Raw genomic sequence first — 22,119 nt, forward strand, 5'->3', positions numbered from 1 at the left:
GCGCCCGACGAGCCTGGCCGCTGGCGCTCGGCCGAGCAGACCCCTGCCCTGGACCCTCACAGCTCATCTCCGCTGCCGGAGCTCGGGCAGACCCCGCCCTAGCCCCCTCCTCACCGCCATCCTCGCCCGCCGGAGCTCCAGCAGACGTGCTGGCAGCGGCGCGCCCGTGGTTGGCCTCCTCGCGGCGGCTACTTTGCTCCTCCGTCCGCGACTCCCAAGAACGGCAGAGCCGCGTCCATGGACGCTAGCCCGGCCCCGCCGTTCCTTCTCCGTTGCTCGCCTTGCTGCTGCTCGTCCGCGTCCATGGACGCCAGCCGGGCCCTGCCGCTCCTTCTCCATTGCTCGCCTTGCTGCTGCTCATCCGCGTCCATGGATGCCAGCCCGGCCCTGCTGCTCCTTCGCCGTTGCTCGCCTTGCTGCTCCTCGCCGTGTCGTGTGCTGCTGCTCGTCCGCGTCCATGGACGCCAGCCCGGCCCCGCCGCTCCTTCTTCGTTGCTCGCCTTGTTGCTGCTCGTCGTGCCGTGTGCTCTTCCGCCAGCGACTCAAGAATAGGCAGAATGCACATGGCAGGTTGGCGCACAGGCACAGGTGCAGGTGAGCTGGCACGCAGCGGCAGCGGGGGGGGGGGGGGGGGGGGGGGGGGGGGGGGGGGGGATGCGGTGGAGCGCATGTCTCGGCGGTGACCCGGTCGCCGGCCTGTGGCCAGTGGCCACCACCCCAAACATAGCGGGCTGCTTAAACTTGGCGCGCCGGTCGCCACCACATAACCCGCCACCGTCAATAACCCACCCAACCCCACCCAGTCAGAGCCTGCAGCGTGTGCCGGCGTCCGGTGCTGCTCTGCCGCCCTCCGGTGCCGGTGCTGGTGGTGACGTGCACGCACGCTGGACTAGCTAGCTAGCAAGCGCTGGTGGTGGTGGTGGTCGAGCACGTAGCACACCAGCCATGACGCGCCGCGGGACGCTCCCGCCGGCGCTGCTTCTGCTGCTGCTAGCCGCAGCGCTGGTGGCGACAACAACCACTGTGTCCGGGCAGGGCCGGCCCGTGACCGACAGCGGCGCGGAGACGCCGCCCACGCCGTCCAGCTTCACGCCCAAGGACAGCTTCCTGATCGACTGCGGCGGGACGGCACCCGTGACCGCTGACGGCAAGTCGTACAAGACGGACGCGCAGGCCAACCACCTGCTCTCCGCCAACGACGCCATCCGCGTCGCCGCCGACGACAAGGCCGACGTGCCGTCGCCGCTGTACGCCACCGCGCGGGTCTTCAAGGAGGAGGCCGTCTACAGCTTCCCGCTCACCGTGCCGGGGTGGCACTTCATCCGCATCTACCTCTTCCCGATCAAGGGCGGCGACGTGGACCTCGCGTCGGCCACCTTCAGCGTCGTCACCGACGACAACGTCCTGCTGCACAGCTTCACCCCGGAGAACAAGCCGGTGATGAAGGAGTACGTGATCAACGCCACCGAGAACCACCTCGCGCTCAAGTTCCAGCCGCTCAAGGGCTCCGCCGCCTTCGTGAACGCCATCGAAGTGGTGAACGCGCCCGACGAGCTCATCACTGACTCGGCGCTGGCCGTCGCTCCGCTGGGCGAGATCACCGGCCTCGTGCACGACGCGTACCAGGTCCTGTACCGGATCAACGTCGGCGGCCCCGCCATCGGCCCCGCCAACGACACGCTGGGCCGGCGGTGGGAGACCGACGCGGCGTACGTGCAGACCAAGGAGGCGGTGAAGGACGTGTCGGTGCCCACCAGCACCATCAAGTTCCCCGACGGGACGTCCCGGCTGGTGGCACCGACGCTGGTGTACGCGAGCGCCGCCAAGATGGCGGACGCCGACGTGGGGAGCCCCAACTTCAACCTGACGTGGAAGGTGGACGTGGACCCGTCCTTCAGCTACCTGGTCCGCCTCTTTTTCGCCGACATCGTGAGCAAGGCCACCAACGACCTCTACTTCGACGTGTACATCAGCGGGCGCAAGGCCGTGTCCGGGCTGGACCTGTCCACGGTGACCGGCGGCGAGCTGGCGGCGCCCTACTACAAGGACTTCGTGGTGAACTCGTCGTCGCTGGAGGGCGCGGACGGCAAGGGGAAGCTGAGCGTTCAGGTCGGGCCCATGGGGCAGGACACGGGGCGGATCGACGCGCTGCTCAACGGCATGGAGGTGCTCAAGATGAGCAACTCCGTGGGCAGCCTGGACGGCGAGTTCGGCGTGGACGGGCGGAAGGCCGACGACGGGAGCGGCGGGCGCAAGGCGGTGGCGGCCGTCGGGTTCGCCATGATGTTCGGCGCGTTCGCGGGGCTGGGCGCTATGGTGGTGAAGTGGTACAAGCGGCCGCAGGACTGGGAGCGGCGGGAGAGCTTCTCGTCGTGGCTGCTCCCCATCCACACGGGCCAGTCCTTCACCGCCAGCGGCAAGGGCGGGTACGGATCCAACAAGAGCGGCAACACCTTCTCCTCCACAATGGGCCTGGGGCGGTTCTTCTCGTTCGCCGAGATCCAGGCCGCCACCGGGAACTGGGACGAGAAGAACATCATCGGCGTGGGCGGGTTCGGCAACGTGTACGTCGGCGAGATCGACGACGGCACCAAGGTGGCGGTGAAGCGCGGGAGCGCCGAGTCGGAGCAGGGCATCAACGAGTTCAACACGGAGATCCAGATGCTGTCCAAGCTGCGGCACCGCCACCTGGTGTCCCTCATCGGCTACTGCGACGAGAACCAGGAGATGATCCTGGTGTACGAGTACATGCACAACGGCGTGTTCCGGGACCACATCTACGGCAACGAAGGGGTGACGCCGCTGCCGTGGAAGCAGCGGCTGGAGATCTGCATCGGCGCCGCCAGGGGCCTGCACTACCTGCACACGGGCACGGCGCAGGGGATCATCCACCGCGACGTCAAGACCACCAACATCCTGCTGGACGACAACTTCGTGGCCAAGGTGTCGGACTTCGGGCTGTCCAAGGACGGGCCTGGCATGAACCAGCTCCACGTCAGCACCGCCGTGAAGGGCAGCTTCGGGTACCTGGACCCGGAGTACTTCCGGTGCCAGCAGCTGACGGACAAGTCGGACGTCTACTCCTTCGGCGTGGTGCTGCTGGAGGCGCTGTGCGCGCGGCCGCCCATCGACCCGCAGCTGCCCCGGGAGCAGGTCAGCCTGGCGGAGTGGGGCATGCAGTGGAAGCGCAAGGGCCTCATCGAGAAGATCATGGACCCCAAGCTCGCCGGCACCGTCAACCCGGAGTCGCTCGCCAAGTTCGCCGAGACCGCCGAGAAGTGCCTCGCCGAGTTCGGCAGCGACCGCATCTCCATGGGCGACGTGCTGTGGAACCTCGAGTACGCGCTGCAGCTGCAGGACGCCAACCCGCCCGAGGGCGCGCAGCAGGACGGGGAGGACGGCGCCGCGGCCGAGGGCGGCGGCGGAGGCGCCGTCGTCCCCGCGGCCAGCGCCTCGGGCGGCGGCGTGCCCGACGCGTCCACCACCGCCGCCGGGGAGCTCTTCCAGCAGCTCGCCGACATGAAGGGGAGGTGATCGATCGCCGATCGTACGTCAAACCGACACACACAAACACATTGTACGTGGCGTGGCAATCTGACCGACTCAACTCAACTGAACAGTCGTACGTAGTTGTTCTCGATCTCTCGTGCACGTCGTCGCATCGATGCATGTATTGCACGGTGAAAATTCGATTCACTAAAACACACAAATTGAAAAGAGTGGTGAGTACGTGTATAAATATATGTATATGTATGTACGTGTAACAACTAGCACTGATCGATACATTCTTTCAACCTGCTGTTCTGAGACGTGGGGTCTGGACTACTGGTAAAGGAGGGGGAGCTGATCATTTCTGATCTATCTAATATACATGTGGCATAATGTATTTGTAATTTCGTGATGGAGTAATACTGGTCTTCAATTTTCACCGTGGTAGTGAGGCCGGAGACACGTAGGTCGCTGCAAATTTTGCTCCACCTTTGTTTCTGATGACTCATTATTAGATCTTTGCCAAAATATTTCATATAAGGCCTTCTTCTTTCCTAATTTCGTCTATACTTTCGCCTTCTCCGGCCATAACCATGGCGCCTGAGTAGGTTCTTCGTGTCTCCACCTTGTTCTTCTCTCCCATCTACGTCACAACTCCAACCGCTAAGCGCCGATACACCATTGTTCCTCATTGCCTCAATAACCTATTGGATGAAGTTCTCTACCCCAACCCATCCACTAGTCATCTGACTGCCCCGCCCAACGCTCCTCACTAACATTGTCCCACACACCAACTGTCTCCACCGGTTTTCCTCTAAATCCCTATTTCATCGACCATACCCCTCTAACCCCCCCCCAAATTTCACAGTTCAATAGATTTCATCTTGCCAGAGTTGGAAGAGCACCCGTAGTGGCAATCCGTGTTAGATCGCGCCCTGATTGGGGGCACCCAACCGCTCCATGGTTGGTGGACCCCCGTTGCACAGCGCCATAAAAAAGGAGGTGTGGGCCGGGGCACAAGGCACAAGGTTCACCTGAGCCGCCACACACCCCACCTACATCCTAAACCCTAGCCGATCTAGAGAGGGGGCGCTGCCAGCGACGGAAAGCACCACCACCGGCCACCGCTGCCTCTGCACCGCCGCCACTGCGACCGCATCTTCACCGCCAGACTTCACCGCGTCACCGACAAGCACCGCCATGGCCAGCTCATCTTCCTCGAAGGCGGCCAATGGTTTGCATCTCCGCATCCTCTCTCTCTCTCTCTCTCTCTCTCTCTCTCGCTTTAGCTTATGTTCTAGGGTTTGCCATGTTCTAAATTCAAGTATACACCCGCTAGATCTGCAACTAGGTGATCCTAAACTTCTATCAATGGTATCAGTCGCTTGGTCTAGATGTAGATCTAGTCTTTGGGGTAGAAATCATGAAGAAAACAGAAGGAGGGGACTCGATTCGAATCGGATTGAAACCCCACCCGAAACCCTAACCCTAACCCTATAAAGAATGGACGGAAGGGGGAGAGACCTACCCGGTTTTTCTCGCCACCGTCACCACCGCCGTCGCGTGGGAAGAAGCTCCACCGCCGCCTCGCGCGCCACGCGGGAAGATAGCCGTGCGCGCGAGCCCCGGCCGATGGCACCGTCATAGGACCGCTCGACGGTGGCGCGCTCACCCACTGGGGAGCGCGGGCTCCGGCGAGGGGACCCATAGCGGTGCTGGAAAGATCTAGGGTTTAGGGAGAGTCCCACTACAGCGCGTGTGGGGGATTAAGGCACCGTCGCCCAGACCGCTTGACGGCGGCGCACTCAGCCTAGGGCGAGTGCGCGTGCCGGCTAGGGGACCGGCAGTGGCGCCGCTCCGCTACTCACTCCTCTTTTTTTCCATGCGTGGCGCTGAGAGAGAGAAGAGGTGGGAGCGAATGAATTAGGGTTAGGGCGCACGCGCCGCGACGGGGCGTGTTTTTGTACCCACGAGAACGACGGACGTCCGTCGGATCAAGATGGATAGCTCTGATTGAACGGGCCACTTCTGGCCTAGGCGGGGAAGGAGAATCCTGGCCTAGGACCAGGTTGCGGCCTGGGCGCGGGGAGCACGCGTGCGCGCTGGGGCGAAGTAGGCGGATGGGATGGTTTCAAGAGCGCGGGTGCGCGGGCGGCATTTTGCCGCTGGGCCGAGCACTGTTTCAATGGGTTGGACCAAATGAAGAGTAGAAACTATATTATTGTTTTATTCATTTTCAGAAGCAAATTTTGATGATTTTTTGTCTAGTTTAAATCTCTGTCAAAATTTGAACCAACTGTATAATTTTTTTAGAGAGTAGATGAGTACGGTAAAATGCTTCTAAAAAGTAGATTAAGAATTTTTTTATGTTTCCTCTACAAAGGTTAATGATTATTATCTTCTAATTAAATTCGAACCAACGGAAGAATTTAATTTGAAGAGTAGTTAAATTTTATTCAGTAAATTATAATATTGTTATTTTTCTTACCAACGTTAATAATAGCAATATTATAATGTTTATTCATAAGGTTTTCCATGCATTAATTCTATTTCTGCCCAACGGTGATGTAGAATTAGTGTATAAGAAAGTTGTATATTTTAATTTTCACCAACGTTAAATTAAGACATGCAATTATTATGTCAATTTTCTCACTTTCTTTGACGATGTTTTTAGGACTCAACCTAATGACTTTTATCTTGCACATACCGTCTCTTGAAGGGGGCAACTATAGGGTATGGTAAGAGAAGTATGAACTAGCACTTGCGCTGTCTGAAAATGACCTAGCGCTTACCTTCCCATGTCCTACTGAGCCAGTGGACCCGGTGAGGGAAGAAAATGAGTCTGATGCTGATTTCACTGCTCGGCAACGAGATCATGCAGAAGTGCGGATGAAATATGATCTCGGACGTAAGAAATGGGACATTTCAAATGGCAAGTGCTTGATGGTGGCTAAGTCCACTATTTCAGATGCGATAAGAGGGTCTATCTCAGATTGTGATACCACCACAGAATATCTTAAGAAAGTGGAGAGTGAGTTTACTAGCACTTCAAAGGCTTATGCCAGTACTTTGATCAAGAAATTGTTCAATGAGAAATACACTGGTGGCGGTATAAGAGAGCACATACTGAAGATGAGCAACACGGCTTCAAAGCTAAAACCAATGGATTTGGAACTCAAGGATGAGTTCCTTATTCATTTGGTTTTTGCTTCCTTGCCCAAAGAATATGAAACTTTTGTTGTGAACTACAACATTGAAAGGTCCTAATGGCTAGAGGGGGGGTGAATAGCCTAATAAAATTTTCTACAACAACACTTAACAAAAGGTTAGACAATTATGAGGCGAAGCAAGTGTTGCGCTAGCCTACTCAAAGTGCAAGCCACCTACCACAATTCTAGTTTAGATAGTGTCTATTCACACAAAAGTTATGATACTATTCTATGTTAGTGTGCTCTCAAAGGCTAACTAAAGAGCCACACTAATCAAGCAAGCAAGCTCTCACAACTAGCTACACTAAAGAGCTTGTCAACTAGTTTGCGGTAAAGTAAAGAGATTGATCAAGAGGGTTATACCGCCGTGTAGATGAAAGAACCAATCAATCACAAGGATGAATAATAATGAAGATCAATCACCTCGGAATCAATGATGAACACAATGATTTTTACCGAGATTCACTTGCTTGCCAACAAGCTAGTCCTCGTTGTGGTGATTCACTCACTTGGAGGTTCACGCGCTAATTGGCTTCACACGCCAAACCCTCAATAGGGTGCCACACAACCAACATAAGATGAGGATCACACAAGCCATGAGCAATCCACTAGAGTACCTTTTGGCTCTCCACCGGGGAAAGGTCAAGAACCCCACACAATCACCACGATTGGAGCACGAGACAATCACCACCCTCCGCTCAACGATCCTCGCTGCTCCAAGCCGTCTAGGTGGCGGCAACCACTAAGAGTAACAAGCGAAATCCGCAGCGAAACACGAACACCATGTGCCTCTAGATGCAATCACTCAAGCAATGCACTTGAATCACTCCCAATCTCACTTTGATGATGAATCAATGATGGAGATGAGTGGGAGGGCTTTGGCTAAGCTCACAAGATTGCTATGTCAATGAAAATGACCAAAGGTATAAGCTTCAACCGGCCATGTGGCTTAAATAGAAGCACCCACGAAATAGAGCCATTATACCCCTTCACTGGGCATAAAGCGGGCTGACCGGACGCTGCAGTCCAACTGACCGGACGCACCACCGGATGCTCCGATCATGAATACCGGACGCGTCCGGTCGGCATACCGAATGTGTCCAGTAGCCCCTAGACTGCCACATGTCCAGTTCAAACCAACATAGCCGTTGCTACCCAATCTGCCGACGACCGGACACTCAAACCGGACACTGAATCACAAATAACCGGACGCTGAGCCACAGCGTCCGGTGGAGTATAGTAAGCATCCATGCTCGACCGGACGCGTCTGGTCATACCGGACCGGATGCTGCCAGCGTCCGATCGACTGCTCTACCGAACACTATGTCTTTTGATTCACACCGGACACGTCCGGTCGCTGAGTTCATCGCCAAATACCGGACGTGTCCGGTCACCATACCGGACGCATCCGGTCACTCTGTAACCAATGCGGCTAACTCCTCTTTGACTCTATCTTCTTCACCCTTGCTCAAATGTGCTAACTACCAAGTATATCACCTTGTGCACATGTGTTAGCATATTTTCACAAACATTTTCAAGGATGTTAGCACTCCACTAGATACTAAATGCATATGCAATGAGTTAGAGCATCTAGTGGCACTTTGATAACCGTATTTCGATACGAGTTTTACCCCTCTTAATAGTATGGCTATCAAACCTAAATGTGATCACACTCTCTAAGTGTCTTGATCACCAAAACAAAATAGCTCCTATGGTTTATACATTTGCCTTGAGCTTTTTGTTTTTCTCTTTCTTCTTTCCAAGTCCAAGCACTTGATCATCATCATGTTATGATCTTCATTTGCTTCACCACTTGGAATGTGCTACCATCTCATGATCACTTGATAAACTAGGTTAGCACTTAGGGTTTCATCAATTCACCAAAACCAAACTAGAGCTTTCAATCTCTCCCTTTTTGGTAATTGATGACAACCCTTATACAAAGATATGAAATAAAATTCAATTGAATCCATGTTGCTTGCCCAAGCATATTTACCATGTGTAAAAGGATATGGACAAGTTTCATGAACTCCAAATGGTAGCAATTGCTCCCCCTACATATGTGCTAAGAGTTTGGATTTTAGCTTGCACATATGCTTAGATAGGAAATATAGGAGTCAATGTCTACCACATGATGCTAAGGTATACAAGATGGACCTTTGAAGCATGATACCAATCGGAGTGCACCAATATACCATCCTTAGCACCATGGTTAGCTCAATACCACTTAGAAATATTTGGAAATAAAATCACTAGATATCCTATGCATGCTAGTTTTCATTTCATCATTCAAACCGACAACTAGCATACACCACACAAGCATGGATATTGAATTTTAAACTTGTGTCATGCAAGCAAACATATGAAATACACATTCAAATGCACCAAACAAGTTCATGAGCTTGCTCCCCCTACTTGTGTGCTCAAAATTTTAATTGATCCCTTTCCTTTTTCACTTTTCTCCCCCTATGTCATATATCAAGTATATCTTTATGTTTCTCTCACTTTATGATATTTCTCCCCCTTTTTCACTATTTCTACTACTATCTTTGTTTCTCTCCCCCTTTGTCATCAATGACCACAAAGATTCTAAATATAGATTGTATTACTTGTAGGGTCGAGATTATCAATGTCAATCAATGGGGTGAGGATCATTTTTCCAAATTTGGTCCAATCTAGATTATTTGCCAAAGATATTTAACTCGGTTTGATCCAAGGACAAGTTTCTTCACACCTTCAAATAAGGGTTATCTTGTACCATGTTGAGTTAAACACTTAGAGCTCATTTTCTAGATCAAACACTAGGTTTACAAGCCCATAAACATGTCATATGCTATCACTAGATCAAATCAAGCATAGAAGCAATAGTGATATCATATAAACATCAAGATCATTTGATTTTCATGAATGAGCCTAATAAAATAGAACCACTTGAAAGGTCCTAATAAAATTGAAAATGTGACTAGATGCACTAATCATGTCCTTAGCAAAGATGTATGTCATGCTAATCAACTTTTACCTTGGATTGCTCGAAGGAGAGGCATGCCATATGAGTGGGCGTGCATCAACACATATTTGAGAAATCCAATATGTTCAACTCATTCCTTAGCTTGCAAAACCTTTTCTCATCCAATGGCTTGGTGAATATGTCGGCAAGTTGATCTTCGGTGCCTACACTCTCAATGCAAATGTCCCCTTTTTGTTGGTGATCTCTAATGAAATGGTGGCGGACATCAATGTGATTTGTTCTTGCATGTTAAACCGGATTGTTGGTTAGCTTGATTGCACTCTCATTATCACATAGCAATGGCACTTTCTTGAACTTGATTCCAAAGTCACTCAAAGTGGCCTTCATCCAAAGTACTTGTGCACAACAACTACCGACGGATATGTATTCGGCTTCGGCGGTTGATAATGCAACACTATTTTGCTTCTTTGATGACCATGAAACAAGTGATCTTCCCAACAATTGACATGTGCTCGAGGTGCTCTTCCTTTCAACCTTGCATCCCGCATAATCCGAGTCAGAGTAACCAACTAACTCAAACTTTGCTCCTTTGAGATACCACAAACCAACATTTGGTGTATGCTTCAAGTATCTCAATATCCTCTTTGTAGCCTTCAAATGACTTTCTCTTGGTGAGGCTTGAAATCTTGCACACATGCATATACTAAACATGACATCCAGCCTTGATGCGGTCACATAGAGTAGGCTTCCAATCATAGACCGATACAACTTTTGATCCACCATGTTTCCACTTGCATCACTATCCAAGTTGCCATTTGTTCCCATTGGTGTGCTAATGACTTTGCTATCAATCATGCCAAACTTTTTGATCATGTCCTTGATGTACTTGCCTTGACTCACAAATGTACCATTCTTTAATTGCTTGATTTGAAGACCAAGGAAGTAACTCAATTCTCCAATCATGGACATCTCAAACTCATTAGCCATCATCTTTCTAAACTCATCACAAAAATCTTGATTGGTTGATCCAAATATGATATCATCAACATAGATTTGCAATACAAATAGATCTTTTCTAATCTTCTTGATGAAAAGAGTGGTGTCAACTTTGCCCATTGTGAACCCTTTAGAGAGTAGGAAGTCCCTCAATCTCTCATACCATGCTCTAGGTGCTTGCTTCAAGCCATACAATGCCTTCTTCAACTTGTACACATGGTTGGGCTTCTTGTCATCTTCAAAACTGGGAGGTTGCTCAACATATACTTCTTTATTGATGTAGCCATTAAGAAATGCACTCTTAACATCCATTTGATAGAGCTTTATGTTGTGGGAATAAGCATAGGCTAGTAAAATTCTAATTGCTTCTAATCTAGCAACCGGGGCATATGTTTCTCCAAAGTCAAGACCTTCAACTTGTGTATAGCCTTGTGCTACCAATCTTGCCTTGTTCCTTACTACTATCCCATCTTGATCTTGCTTGTTTCTAAATACCCATTTGGTTCCAATCACATTGTATCCCTTTGGTCTCTCTACTAATTCTCATACTTGATTTCTTGTGAAGTTATTCAATTCTTCATGCATAGCATTCACCCAATCAACATCCTTTAATGCTTCATCTATCTTCTTTGGTTCAATGGATGACACAAATGAGAAGTGCTCACAAAATGATACCAATCTTGATCTTGTTTGTACACCTCTAGAAATATCACCAATGATAGTGTCCAATGGATGATCTCTTGCAACATTGGTTGGTTGGAGGATTGGAACTTGATTGCTTGCATTTGCTTGATCATTAGGTTGAGATGATGTACTAACCACTTGATCTTGTTCATTGTCATGAGATCCACTTGCACTAACTTGATTTGTATCATCTTGCATATTTGAGTTAGAGAGCACTTGCACTTGATCATCTTCATCATCATTCACTTGTCTAGGCCTCAATTCACCAACATCCATGTTCTTCATGGCATTTGAAAGTTGAATACCTCTAACATCTTCTAAGTTCTCATTCTCTACTTGTGAACTCTTGGTTTCATCAAATTCAACATCATGAACTTCCTTAAGAGTGACACTATCCAAATTCTAAACTCTATATGCTTTGCTTGTGGTGGAATAGCCAAAGTAGGAATCCTTCATCACATTTCTTGTCAAACTTGCCCAATCTTGTGCATTTCTTCAAGATATAGCATTTGCAACCAAAGACCCAAAAATATGCAATGTTGGGCTTTCTACCATTCAAGAGCTCATATGGTGTCTTCTCTTTCAATGGGTGACAATAGAGGCAGTTGCAACAATAGCAAGTCGTGTTGATAGCTTCGGCCCAAAAGGATTAACTCACATTGTACTCACTAAGCATAGACCTTACCATATCAATGAGTGTTCTATTCTTCCTCTCAACAAGGCTATTTGATTGTGGAGTGTACTTGGTCGAGAATTGATGTCTAATTCCAAATTCATCACATAACTCATCAATTCTAGTGTTCTTGAACTCACTACCATTGTCACTTCTAACTCTCTTGATGGTTGTTTCAAACTCATTGTGAATGCCCTTGACAAATGATTTGAATATTGCAAACACATCACTTTTGTCCACTAGAAAGAATACCCATGTGTATCTAGTATAATCATCCACTATCACAAAGCCATATTTATTACCACCAATGCTAGTGTATTGTGTTAGCCCAAACAAATCCATGTGCAATAACTCAAATGCTTTACTAGTGCTCATCATGCTTTTCTTAGAATGGGTGTTTCCAACTTGTTTGCCAGCTTGACAAGAGCTACAAACTTATCCTTTTCAAACACAACATCTTTCAAGCCTCTAACCAAGTCATGCTTAATCAATCTATTCAATTGTTTCATTCCAACATGACCAAGCCTTCTATGCCATAACCAACCCATGCTAGACTTAGTGAACAAGCATGTAGATAACTTAGCTTCACTAGCATTGAAATCAACCAAGTAGAGATTTTCATATCTAAAACCTTTGAAGATCAAGTTAGAGCCATCTACACTTATGATATCTACATCATCTACTCCAAATATGTATTTGAATCCAAGATCACATAATTGAGCCACGGATAGCAAGTTGAAATTCAAGCTCACTACTAGCAACACATTTGATATGCTCATATCATTGGATATTGCAATCTTACCAAGCCCTTTGACCTTGCCTTTGCCATTGTCACCAAATGTGATACTATCATAGCCATCATTGTCATTGGTGTTGATTGAGTTGAACATTCTTGCATCACCGGTCTGTGTTGAGTGCACCCACTATCAAGAACCCAATGCCTTCCTTCGGCTTTGTAATTGACCTACAAAAGAAGATCAATTCTTTTTAGGTACCCAAACTTGCTTGGGTCCTTGAAGGTTAGTTACTAAGCTCTTTGGAACCCAAATGGCTTTCTTCTTTGAGCCCATCCATGGTTTACCAATGAACTTAGCCTTCACACCATTTGTACCCTTAGTAAGCATATAGCATGAATCAAGCTTAATGGAGGATACATTAGTATTTTTGCTCTTGTTTTTGCATTCTTGCTCTTTATGACTAACTTGCTTGCAACTAGTGCAAAACCGACCATTGTTCTTCATAAAACTAGTCTTGTGAGGAGCAAAGGCCGCCTTGCCTTTCTTGGGGTATAGCACAATCCCTCTTTGTAGAGAGAAGCTCTTTGGCTACGCAAGCACATAAGCAAGCGGTCCTCACCACCATAAGCCTTAGCTAAGATGTGAGTGAGCTTAGTGGCCTCCTTCTTGAGGTTCTCATTCTCAACCACTAGTGAGGCATCACAAGTGAGACCATCACTACTAGATGAGGTAGAAGTGGAAGTACTACAAGAAGGGTTAGTAGAAGCAACAATGATAGGCATAGATAGTGATTCATCAATTATATCACAAGTTAATCCTACATTGCAAGTTTCAGCATGCTTCTTTTTATTTTGCTCTTTAAGCGAAGAAGAATGAGCTTTTTCAAGCTTTTTGTGAGCTTTGCCAAGCTTCTCATGGGCTTCCTCTAGCTTCTCATGAGTTTCTTTGAGCTCATCAAGGGCTTGCTTAAGGGCTTTTACCTCCTTATTCAAGCTCTTGCATTCCCTTCTCTTAATGTCAAAGTGTTCTTTAGTATCTTCTAGCATATCAAATAATTCATCCTTAGTAGGTTCATCATCATCACTATCACTATCATTTTCATTTTTATGTTCATTATCATCAACATGTTCTTCATCACTTTCATCATCACAAGATTGTACATTAGTGGCCTTAGTCATGAAGCATGATGAAGATTCGAAGAGAGAAGGCTTTTCATTGATAGCAATGCTTACAAGAACCTTTTTCTTGGTGGTCTTGTTATCATCATCATCATCACTTGAGGAGGCATCACTATCCCAAGTGACTACATATGAACCACCCTTCTTCTTCTTGAATGCCATCTTGTCCTTCTTCTCTTTCTTTTCCTTCTTATTCTTCTTGTTGTCATCATCATTGTCGCTATTGTATGGGCATTGAGCAACAAGATAATCTTTGCTTCCACACTTAAAGCACCTTCTTGACTCTTCTTTGTTCTTGGATGAAGACTTCTTCCTTCTAGCACAGTAGCCCTTCTTCACCATGAACTTGCCAAATCTCTTGACAAAGAGAGCCATCTTCTCATCATCATCATCATCCCAAGATTCATCTTCTTCACTTGATGTCTCTTGCTTAGCTTTGCCCTTTGATGATGTGGCTTTGAATGCCATGCTCTTCTTCTTGTCATCCTTCTTGTCATCTTTCTTCTCCTTCTTTTCTTCCTTCTCATCATCATCTCTATAAGTATCATCGGTCATTATATCTCCCAATACTTAGTTTGGTGTCATGGTGTCCAAACCGCTTCTTACTAGAATGGTGACCAATGTACCAAATCTCGAAGGCAAGCATCTCAAGAACTTGTGAGGGAAGTCCTTGTCCTTCACCTCTTCTCCAAGTGCTTTGAGATGATTGACAAGCACTTGAAGCCTATGAAACATCTCCGGCACACTCTCATCCTCCTTCATCTTGAAGCTTGCAAACTTCTCCTTGAGAATGTAAGCCTTTGCACCCTTCACGGCTTGAGTGCCCTCAAATGATTCTTCCAACTTCTTCCAAGCTTCATGTGCCATCTCAATATTCTTGATTTGCTCAAATGTTCTTTCATCAATTGCATCATGAATGGCACTTAGAGCAATATCATTATTTTGGAGAAGCACTTCTTCAGCCGTGGTGGGATTCTCTGGATCTTCAATCTCAATTTTGGTTTCTACCACCTTCCACACCTTTCTATTGATTAACTTGATGTGTGTGGTCATCTTTGACTTCCAATAAGGATAATTTGTGCCATCAAATTGGGGTGGCTTCTTGGTGTTGTTGATTTGAACTATTTTAACACCGAAGGTTGTTAAGCCTCAAATAACGGTGACCTCGGCTCTGATACCACTTAAAAGGTCCTAATGGCTAGATGGGGGGTGAATAGCCTAATAAAAATTTCTACAACAATACTTAACAAAAGGTTAAACAATTATGCAGCGAAGCAAGTGTTGTGCTAGCCTACTCAAAGTACAAGTCACCTACCACAATTCTAGTTTAGATAGTGTCTATTCACACAAAAGTTATGACACTATTCTATGTTAGTGTGCTCTCAAAGGCTAACTAAAGAGCTACACCAACCAAGCAAGCAAGCTCTCACAACTAGCTACACTAAAGAGCTTGTCAACTAGTTTGCGGTAAAGTAAAGAGAGTGATCAAGAGGGTTATACCGCCGTGTAGATGAAAGAACCAATCAATCACAAGGATGAATAACAATGAAGACCAATCACCTCAGAATCAATGATGAACACAATGATTTTTACCAGGTTCACTTGCTTGCCGGCAAGCTAGTCCTCGTTATGGTGATTCACTCACTTAGAGGTTCACACGCTAATTGGCTTCACACGCCAAACCCTCAATAGGGTGCCGCACAACCAACACAAGATGAGGATCACACAAGCCACGAGCAATCCACTAGAGTACCTTTTGGCTCTCCATCGGGGAAAGGTCAAGAACCCCTCATAATCACCACGATCGGAGCCGGAGACAATCACCACCCTCTGCTAAACGATCCTCGCTGCACCAAGCTATCTAGGTGGCAGCAACCACCAAGAGTAACAAGCGAAATCCACAGCAAAACACGAACACCAAGTGCCTCTAGATGCAATCACTCAAGCAATGCACTTGGATCACTCCCAATCTCACTATGATGATGAATCAATGATGGAGATGAGTGAGAGGGCTTTGGCTAAGCTCACAAGGTTGCTATGTCAATGAAAATGGCCAAAGGTATAAGCTTCAACCGGCCATGGGGCTTAAATAGAAGCACCCACGAAATAGAGCCGTTATACCCCTTCACTGGACATAAAGCGGGCTGACCGGACACTGCAGTCCAACTGACCGAACGCAGCACCGGACGCTCTGGTCGTGAATACCGGACGCGTCCAGTCGGCATACCGGATGTGTCCGGTAGCCCCTAGACTGCCACGTGTCTAGTTCAAACCAACATAGCCGTTGCTACCCAATCTGCCGACGACCGGACGCTCAAACCGGACGCTAAATCACAAATGACCGGACGCTGAGCCGCAGCGTCTGGTGGAGTACAGTAAACATCCATGCTCGACCAGACACGTCCGGTCATACCGGACCAGACGCTGCCAGCATCCGATCGACTGCTCTACCGAACACTGTGTCTTCTGATTCACACCGGATGTGTCCGGTGTGGCGACTGGACGCGTCCGGTCGCTGAGTTCATCGCTAAATACCGGACATGTCCGGTCACCATACCGGATGCGTCCGGTCACTCTGTAACCAGTGCGGCTAACTCCTCTTCGACTCTATCTTCTTCACCCTTGCTCAAATGTGCCAACCACCAAGTGTATCACCTTGTGCACATGTGTTAGCATATTTTCACAAACATTTTCAAGGGTGTTAGCACTCCACTAGATCTTAAATGCATATGCAATGAGTTAGAGCATCTAGTGGCACTTTGATAACCGCATTCCGATATGAGTTTCACCCCTCTTAACAATACGGCTATCAAACCTAAATGTGATCACACTCTCTAAGTGTCTTAATCACCAAAATAAAATAGCTCCTATGGTTTATACCTTTGTCTTGAGCTTTTTGTTTTTCTCTTTCTTCTTTCCAAGTCCAAGCACTTGATCATCATCATGTTATGATCTTTATTTGCTTCACCACTTTGAATGTGCTACCTATCTCATGATCACTTGATAAACTAGGTTAGCACTTAGGGTTTCATTAATTCACCAAAACCAAACTAGAGCTTTCAAACATGCAGCCCGATAATTGGGATATAGAGAAGCTCATTGCAATGTGTGTTCAAGAAGAGAAGAGGTTGAAAAGCTCGCAAGGTGACTCTGCTAACCTTGTGAAGGACAACAAGAAGAAGAACTTCAACAAGAATGTCAAACCTCAAGGGAAAGCCCCTCAGACAGAGCACCATCAGAAGAACAATAATGCCCAAGTTGAAAAAGATCAGTGCAAATGGTGCAAGCAGCATAGACATTACCAAAGGGACTGTCCAGACTTCCTAAAAAGCCTTCTGAAGAGAGATGAGGATTTCATTACATTCATAGATGAATCCCTGTATTTAAGTTATGCAAAATCTACTTGATGGATTGATTCAGGTGCAACTGTTCATGTTGCAAATTTATTATAGGGATTCCATACGAGGAGAACCCTACAAAGAGGAGAAAGAAGAATTAAAGTTGCAAATGGAGTTGAAGCCGAAGTTGAAGCCATTGGAGATCTTTCTCTAGAATTAGATGATGATTTTAAACTTTAGCTTTCAGATATTCTTTATGTACCCTCTTTGCGTAGAAACTTGATAAGTGTTTGAAGATTAGATGATGATGGATATGATTGCCATTTTGGTAATGGTAAATGTCAAATTGTGATTAATAATAAGTGTGTTGGTCTTGCCGTTCAACAAGACAAGCTTTATTTATTATCACTTTCTGAGAATGTGAATGATGTGAGCATTGAGAATGAGAATGCTTCCTCGTCTATGAATGCAACAAATAAGCGAAAGAGAGTGCATGATGTATCTTTGAAATTATGGCATTGTCGTTTATGCCATATTTTGAGGGAAAGAATAGAGCGATTGATTAAGAAATCAATTCTTCTGCCTTTAGAATTTTCAGATTTAGAACAATGCATTGATTGCATAAAAGGAAAATATGTTAAGAAAATATAGAAAGATGCCAAACCAAGCACAGAAATTTTAGAAATAATTCACACAGACATCTGTGGTCCTTTTCCTATAAAGAGTGTGGATGGTTATGATTCATGTATAACATTCACATATGATTATTCTCGTTTTGTCTATATTTATTCAATTAAGGAAATATCAAAAGCATTGGATAAATTTAAGATATTCAAGGCTGAAGTAGAAAATCAGCACAACTTAAAGATTAAGGTAGTAAGGTCCGATCGTGTAGGAGAGTACTACAGTCGACACACCCCATATGGCCAAGTTCCTGGACCCATTGCAAGGTTCTTACAGGAAAATTGCATAGTTGCCCAGTAGTCTACACCGGACAAGCCTCAGCAAAATGGAGTAGCTGAAAGACATAACTGTGCCTTAATGGATATGGTGAGAAGCATGATAAGTTACTCTACTCTACCGATAAGTTTATGAATAGAGACGTTAAAAACCGCCATTCATATTCTCAATCGAGTGACAAGCAAGTCGGTACCCAAAACACCGTATGAGTTGTGGATAGGAAAGGAACCCTCACTTAATATTTACGTGTGTGGGGTTGTCTAGCTGAGGCAAAAGTCTTTAACCCAAACATAGAGAAGCTAGACTCTAAGATAGTCAGTTACCATTTTATTGGCTATCCAGAAAAGTCAAAAGGTTACCACTTCTATTGTCCTGACAGACAAACAAAGTTTGTAGAAATAAAACATGCTGTGTTCTTGGAGGATGATATGATTAGGGGGAGCATGGTAGCGCGAGAAATTAATTTTGAAGAGAAGCGGATATACGTGCCCACTCCGATGGTTCAGGAACCATTATTCACGCTACATGTTGTTGTTGTACCAACAGTGCAAGACACTATAGTAACAGCACATGTTGTTAGTTCTCCTATGGCAACAATGAATGAACATGAGGAACATGTCGTGCAGGATCCCATAGAACCCGTTGTCACACATGAGGAAGAGCAACAACAGCCTCATATAGAACAAGCATCATCTAACGAGGTCCCTAGAAGGTCTCAAAGAGTCAGGAGATCAACCATTCCTGAAGATTACGAAGTTTATGAATGTGAGGAATTTCAAATGGAGGGTGACCTCACCTCATTTGAAGAAGCCATGAGAAGCGTTCACTCATCAAAGTGGCTTGAAGCCATAGAAGATGAAATGAAATCAATGAAAATCAATGGTGTTTGGGACTTAGAAACAATTCCTAAAGGAGCCAAGACAGTAGGCTGTAAATGGGTCTATAAAACCAAACATGATTCCAAAGGAAATATAGAAAGATTCAAAGCACGACTTGTGGCGAAAGGCTTCACGCAAAGAGAAGGTATAGATTATAATGAGACATTTTCTCTAATCTCATGTAAGGATTCTTTTAGAATCATAATGCTGCTTGTAGCACATTATGATTTAAAATTACATTAGATGGACGTAAAGACGACGTTCCTAAACGGAGATCTGGAGGAAAATGTTTACATGGCACAACCGAAAGGTTTTGTTGTCGAAGGAAAAGAACATATGAGATGTTGCCTGAAGAAATCCATTTACGGATTAAAACAAGCTTCAAGACAGTGGTATTTGAAGTTTGATAGTACAATAAGAAAGTTTGTGTTTTAAGAAAATATAGAGGACAATTGCGTTTATGCAAAGTTCAAGAATAGAAAATATATTTTCCTAGACTTGTATGTAGATGACATCTTACTCGCTAGCAGTGATGTTAATCTATTACTAGAAACAAAGAAGTTCTTGTCCTCGAAGTTTGATATGAAGGATCTCGGTGAAGCTTCGTTCGTCCTAGGAATAGAGATTCACCGAGATAGAGAAAAGGGGGTTTTAGGATTATCATAAAAGGCATACTTAGAAAAAGTTCTAAAAATACAGTATGCAAAATTATAAGTTTTTACCTGCTCCCATAGTCAAGGGCGATAGATATGAGGAATTTCAATGTCCCAAGAACCAATATGAGATCGATCAAATGAAAGCGGTTCCATATAGTTTAGCTGTCGAAAGTTTACAGTATGCTCAAGTATGTACTCGCCCTGACTTAGCATTTGTTACCGGATTACTTGGCAGATATCAGAGTAATCCAGGAATAGAACACTGGAAATTAGTAAAGAAAGTTTTACGTTACCTGCAAGGCACAAAGGGTCTCATGCTAACATACAGAAGATCTGATTCCCTACATATAGATGGGTATACAGATTTTGATTATGCGGGAGATGATAGAAAGTCCACGTCAGGATACATATTCACTCTCGCAGGAGGAGCTATGTCATGGAAAAGCTCAAAGCAAACTGTCATTACATCGTCCACAATGTATACCGAGTTTGTAGCATGTTATGAGGCCACAAGGCAGGTGAATTGGCTGAAGAAATTCATACTCGGGTTGAAAGTGGTAGATGACATACATAAGCCACTCAAGTTATACTGTGATAATAATTCAGCAGTATGTTATGCTCACAACAATTAGTCAAGTGGTGCTGCCAAACATATTAACATAAAGTATTATGTTATGAAAGATAAAGTCCGAGATCATATAATTAGTCTTGAGCATATAAGAACAAAAAAAATACTCGTGGATCCGCTTACAAAAGGCTTACCACCCAGCGTGTTCAGAGAACACTTAGCCGGCATGGGTTTAAGGGAAAGCCTATGATTCCTGGACAACAAGGGCCTAGTTGAGAATCTGTTTCAAAATAGAAAGGTGCATTATAGCTGTTTAATCTAATGGCAACAGACTGTGATGATGTGGCACGCTATATGTACTGATCTGTGATGAAATGGAAACAAGATAAAGCAATTAAGTTGAGTTTATGTCATAAGGTGAGATCAATGGAGAGAATATTAGATTGATCACCACCAATTGGCCTACCTTGGATCCGTGCCCTGATCGGGGGCGCCCAACCGCTCCATGGTTGGTGGGCCTCCGCCGCACAGCGCCATAAAAAGCGAGGTAGGACCGGGGCACAAGGTACGAGGTTCACCTGAGCCGCCAGACACCCCACCTACATCCCAAACCCTAGCTGATCTAGAGAGGGGGCACTGCCAGCGACGGAAAGCACCGCCACTGGCCACCGCCGCCTCTGCACCGCCGCCATTGCGACCGCATCTTCACCACCGGACTTCACCGCATCACCGACAAGCACTGCCATGGCCAGCTCGTCTTTCTCGAAGGCGGCTGATGGTTTGCATCTCCGCACCCTCTCGCTCTGTGTGTTTCTCGCTTTAGCTTATGTTCTAGGTTTGCCATGTTCTAAATTCAAATATACACCCGTTAGATCTGCAACTAGCTATCGATCTGGCCTTGATGCCTCTTACACTTGGGCATTGCTTCTCTAGGCTGCAATGTTGAAGCTTCGATGCACGACTCCCCACGTCTAACATACGTGTGAGCGCAAGAGAGATGAAATATTTTTTAACAACCGAACACCAGTCACAACTGAAGAAGCATTGATGTCGGCACGTTAGACTGATGAACACTCAGCCTGTTCAGTTGGCCGGTTCGTATCGTTGCTGGTTCGTGAAGAAGTACTGCTGACTAGTTTGTGTGAAAAAAAAAAATACTATTCCGACTGAAAATTTACGATCATTTACGACACGCCACAGCCAAACGAACATACTCGCTATAGCTGCAGACGCAGCCTGCAGCGACAACGGCTTTTTGTAGCAGCCGGACACCCCTGATGCTTCGACCTTCTCTCTCCTTTGCGAGCATCGATTTTTTTTCCCACACTGTGGCTGCTCGAAGAGAAAGCGGACAGTCGATACCCAGAGTCAAAAGGACCGAGGGCGTGATGTTCTAAGTAAAGAAAAAAGTTCAGGTACGTGAGTAGTTCAAGCCAAGGCCATAGCAAATCCTTTATCTCCGAGGTTGTACACGATGAGAGGTGATACGTGATATACAGAGACACCAATGAATTGACATACTAATCAACTAATTTGGAAAAAATGCGTTCTCACCTGACACATGTGAGTTGGAAACGGAGATGAGCTAATTTGTCCTTAATCCCCCTACTAGTCTACTACAGTCCAACAATAACTTATATTATAGATGTCATGGTCATGATAAAATAAGTTATAGCTTTTAAATTTTATAAAAAGGGCCGGTGAAACACATATAGATATGAATCATTCCCGTTATTGTTTTTAATGAATATTTGATTTTTTTTTCTCCCGTGAATATATGTGAAT

General features: G+C 46.3%; 1 protein-coding gene across 1 annotated transcript; it reads left to right on the plus strand.

Annotated features, from left to right (window-relative positions):
• Nucleotides 1–820: 820 nt before the first annotated feature.
• LOC136528394 (probable receptor-like protein kinase At2g21480) lies at nucleotides 821–3,873 on the plus strand. The gene has a single exon (XM_066521351.1). The coding sequence runs from the start codon at nucleotides 946–948 to the stop codon at nucleotides 3,532–3,534; it is 2,589 nt and encodes an 862-aa protein (XP_066377448.1). The 5' UTR covers nucleotides 821–945; the 3' UTR covers nucleotides 3,535–3,873.
• The last annotated feature ends 18,246 nt before the right edge of the window (nucleotides 3,874–22,119 follow it).

Source organism: Miscanthus floridulus, chromosome 19 (genome assembly GCF_019320115.1).
Source record: "Miscanthus floridulus cultivar M001 chromosome 19, ASM1932011v1, whole genome shotgun sequence".
NCBI lineage: Eukaryota > Viridiplantae > Streptophyta > Magnoliopsida > Poales > Poaceae > Miscanthus > Miscanthus floridulus.